Source organism: Camelina sativa, chromosome 14 (genome assembly GCF_000633955.1).
Source record: "Camelina sativa cultivar DH55 chromosome 14, Cs, whole genome shotgun sequence".
In the NCBI taxonomy this organism is placed as follows: domain Eukaryota; kingdom Viridiplantae; phylum Streptophyta; class Magnoliopsida; order Brassicales; family Brassicaceae; genus Camelina; species Camelina sativa.
Window position 1 is genome coordinate 3,016,648 of NC_025698.1, and position 4,560 is coordinate 3,021,207.

Consider the following 4,560-nt stretch of genomic DNA (forward strand, 5'->3'; position numbering starts at 1 on the left):
AGTGCAGCCATCCCTGCTTCCAGAAACTTCTCAACAGCGTCCTCTGCGTACTTGTTGCCTTCACTTACAGTCATGTTCTTCCCAATGTCTGGATATGAGTTTAGAAGATGGTCTCCAACGAGTTGGGAAGCGAGTTGGATCAGCTCCACCTGGAATTCTGAGAGCTTTGAGTCTTCTCTCGCTCCCCGTGGCCTCAGCAATTGTGTCACTTCCGGTAGTTTCTCTGTTGGATTGTCATCAAGGTCAAAAATTGATGAAACCGATCTGATGTATAAGTATTTTTCCAATATTCTTGTTTCGGATTCAGAAGCAAGTTCTAATTTCTTAGACATGACCTAACACTAATATACCTACTAAATTCATCACTAATATAGTTCTCACTTGTATCAACAACATACAAGACGTATTTCTATCAACCTTAGTTTGGTTATTACTTAATGTAAGGCTTTCAGCGAAAGAAAAACTAAGATCATGTATAATGGACTGAGAAATAGAGGTAGAGAAAGAAACAGACCTGGACAATCTTGGCGAGGAGAATCTCGGATACGGAAGTACTTCTCAAACGTGCCAGCCCATGCATCTCTCTTAGTGAGGAAGTGTGACTTTAGGTTGAAGAGTTTCTTGACGGTTGCGGGTATAGAAGAATGCTCATACTGTGAATGTGGCGTTGGACCATCAGGTTCATGTATCACTGCATTGAAAACAAATCCGAAACTAGTCTTAACAAAATCACAAAGACGGTCCAGGGAGCTAAGAAATGTATATAAAGCTTTGCATTCTCTCAAGATCAATATAATAAACTTAATCATCAAAGCAGAACCTCAAAATTGTAAGAGCAATGGTTTCATCAACAATGGTACGAGTTTAACAGATCACATACCAGTGGCCTTCTCGATCCAGGGAGAGATGAGAAAGGTAGGGACACGAACGCCCAAACGATCAAACCCGAAATAAAACGGGTCAGGTCCAATGATCCCATCAGGGTTAGGCACACCTTTAACCGGCGTGGGAACATGGTCATAAAACCCACCGTGCTCGTCATAAGTAATAAGCAAAGCCATCTCTTCCCACTGTGGACTGCTCCGTAACGTCTCATAGACTTCCTTAACAAACCGTTGACCCAACGCCACATCATGCGACGGGTGATCATCGTTAGCCGGGAAAAGATTGACATCGAAGTACCTCTGCTCCACAACGGAATAGTTAGGAAGCTTCCCTAGCTTGGCATGGAGCTTGAACTTAAGCGCGTAGCTATGAAACTTCACCAAATGCTTAATCCTACGAAGGGATTTGAAGAAGAAGGTAGCAGGGATGTTTTGGTAATAGATCCCAAAACTGAGTCCGTTCTCGTCTAACGAATCAAAGATGGTTTTTTGAGGAAACCCTTTAACGAGATCTTTCTTGACGTTGCTTGAGCAGCCATGAGAAGTAGCAGAGTGAACGTAGAACCGATTCGGCTGTGTCGAGGTAGGTACAGAAGCGAACCATCGATCGAACACACCGAACTCGTTAGCTAACTCGGTGTAAACAGGTAAGACCTCGGGTTTGAATCCGCTCATGACGTTTTTAGCCATCCCTGGCTCCATACTCTCCGATTGCTGTGCGAACCCGTTCATTGTCGGGTCGCCCGATGTATCGTTAGACCCGAAGATCTGTTCTCGGATCGCTTGGAAGGAATGACCCGGATCCATGTCTACGAAGACGGCGTCGTTGGAGACGAAGATCTTCTCGGAGTTTGGATCGGAGACGTTGAGTGGGTTTGATTCTTGACCGGTTAATCCGTCGATATCGGGTCGGGTCGATTTGAGCCAGCCGAGGATGTGATCGAAGGAGCGATTCTCCATGACTACAACGACTATGGTCTTGATTGGTCCTTTGATCTTGTGGGGTTTATTGAATTCGAGAGATTGAGACGAAATTAGTAAGTAGCAGAAGAGAATAACGGTGGCGGATACTCGTCGGAAAGCCATATTCCCGGTGATCCAGACCCGGAAAAAGGGGCGATGCCTAGTGGAAAATTCGGCGGAGTATTCTAGCTAGGGTTTATCAAGGAGGAGAAAAAGGCATATAGAGTACTTGAAGATTAACAATGGAGATAGAGATACCATAGAAAGATTTAACTTTTAAGAGCAATGAGAATTCCCTTTTGGATTTAAACTTTCCTTTCCAAACAAAAAAAATATCATAAAACTAGGTTTGACTTCGGTTCTAGATAATCCCATAAGTCAAATCCGCAAATTGATGTTATATAAATTTGGCTGATGAGTCGGATGTGTGCTAACATACTAAGTTAGTAACAAACACATTGGACTATATTACACCTCATTCTTCATACATCTGAGTACATACTGTACATGAGTGCAAGAATTGTAGAATGGAATAAACTAACACAGCGAATACTAACTAAATTGCTCCACTTTTGAATGCTAAACAAGTCTTGTTGGTCCAAAACTATAGTATATATTAAGAAAACAACGCTAACTAGCTACTACTCTAACGTATTGTGAGTCGGAAAATTTGACCGTGGAATCTTAAATTTTATATCTGTCTTGGTTATTTCTACATTATCACATTGGAATCCACTACCATTTCACAATGCAAGAAACACGCGTTTCACTCATTTCAATAGAGAAAGCATTTAAGAAAAAGAAAAACAGAGATGAAGAAAGCAGAGCTGATATTCATTCCTCTACCGGAGACAGGCCACCTTCTGTCGACGATAGAGTTCGGAAAACGTCTGCTCACTCTTGACCATCGAATCTCCATGATTACAATCCTCTCCATGAATCTCCCATACGCTCCTCACGCCGACGCTTCTATTGCATCTCTCACAACCTCCGAGCCTGGAATCCGACTCATCAGCCTTCCGGAGATCCACGATCCACCTCCTCTCAATCTTCTCACACTTCCTCCGAAACATACATCCTCGAATTCGTCGATAAAAACATACCAACTCTCACAAAAACCATCCACGACTTAGTCTCATCATCATCATCTTCCGGGGATACTCGTGTCGCCGGTTTGATTCTTGATTTCTTCTGCGTCAGTTTGATCGATATAGGTCATGAGGTAAACCTTCCTTCGTATATCTTCATGACTTCCAACTTCGGTTTCTTAGGGGTTCTACAATATCTCCCCGAACGACATCGTTTGACTCCGTCGAAGTTCGATGAAAGCTTCCACGATGAAGAGTTACATATTTCTGCTTTCGTGAACCGTGTTCCAGCCAAGATTCTGCCGCCTGGTGTGTTCGATAAACTCTCTTACGGTTCTCTAGTCAAAATTGGCGTTCCATTGCATGAAGCAAAGGCTATTTTAATCAATTCGTTTATGGAGGTCGAGCCTTAGGGCATCTGCATCGGTAAATATTAGATGAATTTCTCAAAATATTGTATTTTAATCATTTTTATATAAAATTATTATTTATTTAAATAAGAAATTAAAAAAATAAAATATAACTAATTATAATTAGCCAGGTGTCCAGAACTATTTTTCAATATTTTTCAAATGAGAATTTTTGAGAAACGATTTTCACCTTCTCTCCTATTTTTTTATTATTTTTTATTTTTTAATTGGTGAAAATTTAGTTGAGAAACCCCTCTGCACATAACCTTACGCTGCTGAACATTTTTCTCGAGGGCGAGATTACCCTCACGTGTATCCTGTTGGACCGGTTATTAACTTAACAGGCCGTACAAATCCGGGTCTTGCTTCGGCCCAATACGAAGAGATAATGAGTTGGCTTGATGACCAACCGGACTCGTCGGTTTTGTTCTTGTGTTTTGGGAGCATGGGAGTCTTCCCTGCACCTCAGATCACAGAGATTGCTAACGCGCTTGAGCTCGGTGAGGTAAGGTTCATCTGGGCGATCCGTACGAACATTTTGGGAGATGGCGATCCTCGTGAGCTGATTCCAGAAGGATTCGTTGATCGAACAAAGGGCCGTGGAATTGTATGTAGTTGGGCTCCACAAGTTGATATCTTGGCTCACAAGGCAACAGGTGGATTCGTGTCTCACTGTGGGTGGAATTCTGTGCAGGAGAGCCTATGGTACGGCGTACCAATTGCCACGTGGCCTATGTATGCGGAGCAACAGCTGAACGCGTTCGAGATGGTGAAGGAACTGGGCTTAGCCGTGGAGATAAGGCTTGATTACGTGGCTGACGGTGATAGGGTTACAACGGAGATCGTATCCGCCGATGAAATAGCCACAGTCATCCGATCTTTGATGGATGGAGATAATCCAGTGAGAAAGAAGGTTAAAAAGATATCAACAGCGGCGAGGAAAGCTGTTGGTGACGGTGGATCTTCTATGGTGGCCACCGGAATTTTTATTAGAGATGTTCTTGGGGATCACTTTTGATAATCTCTCTCAGAGCCAAAGTTGGATTATGTAATAATAAATAAATAATGCTATGAATTTTATTGTGTACAAGTAGTATAATAAAAGCATCCAAGACACATACAAGATACATGGCCGTGTTCCTCCTATATTTAAGTAAACTCATGTTATGATGACTTATGAGCATAGACGACAAAAAAAAAAAAAAAAAAAAAAAA

At 42.1% G+C, this 4,560-nt stretch overlaps 2 protein-coding genes across 2 annotated transcripts in view; one reads left to right on the forward strand and one right to left on the reverse strand.

The window, feature by feature from the left end:
• LOC104739289 (non-specific phospholipase C1) overlaps window positions 1–2,221 on the reverse strand; it is a 5,616-nt gene extending 3,395 nt beyond the window's left edge. Inside the window, exons 1-3 of the mRNA XM_010459587.2 lie at window positions 881–2,221; window positions 515–691; window positions 177–223 (exon numbers count right to left, since the gene is read on the reverse strand). Of these exons, the coding sequence (XP_010457889.1) occupies window positions 177–223; window positions 515–691; window positions 881–1,970 (1,314 nt within the window). The 5' untranslated portion in view covers window positions 1,971–2,221. The remainder of the gene's footprint in view (window positions 1–176; window positions 224–514; window positions 692–880) is intronic.
• On the forward strand, window positions 2,596–4,516 carry LOC104739291 (UDP-glycosyltransferase 71C5-like). The gene is given in 3 exon segments (XM_019236147.1): window positions 2,596–2,900; window positions 2,903–3,340; window positions 3,609–4,516. Coding segments are annotated over 3 exon segments (1,434 nt in total). The 5' UTR covers window positions 2,596–2,659; the 3' UTR covers window positions 4,364–4,516.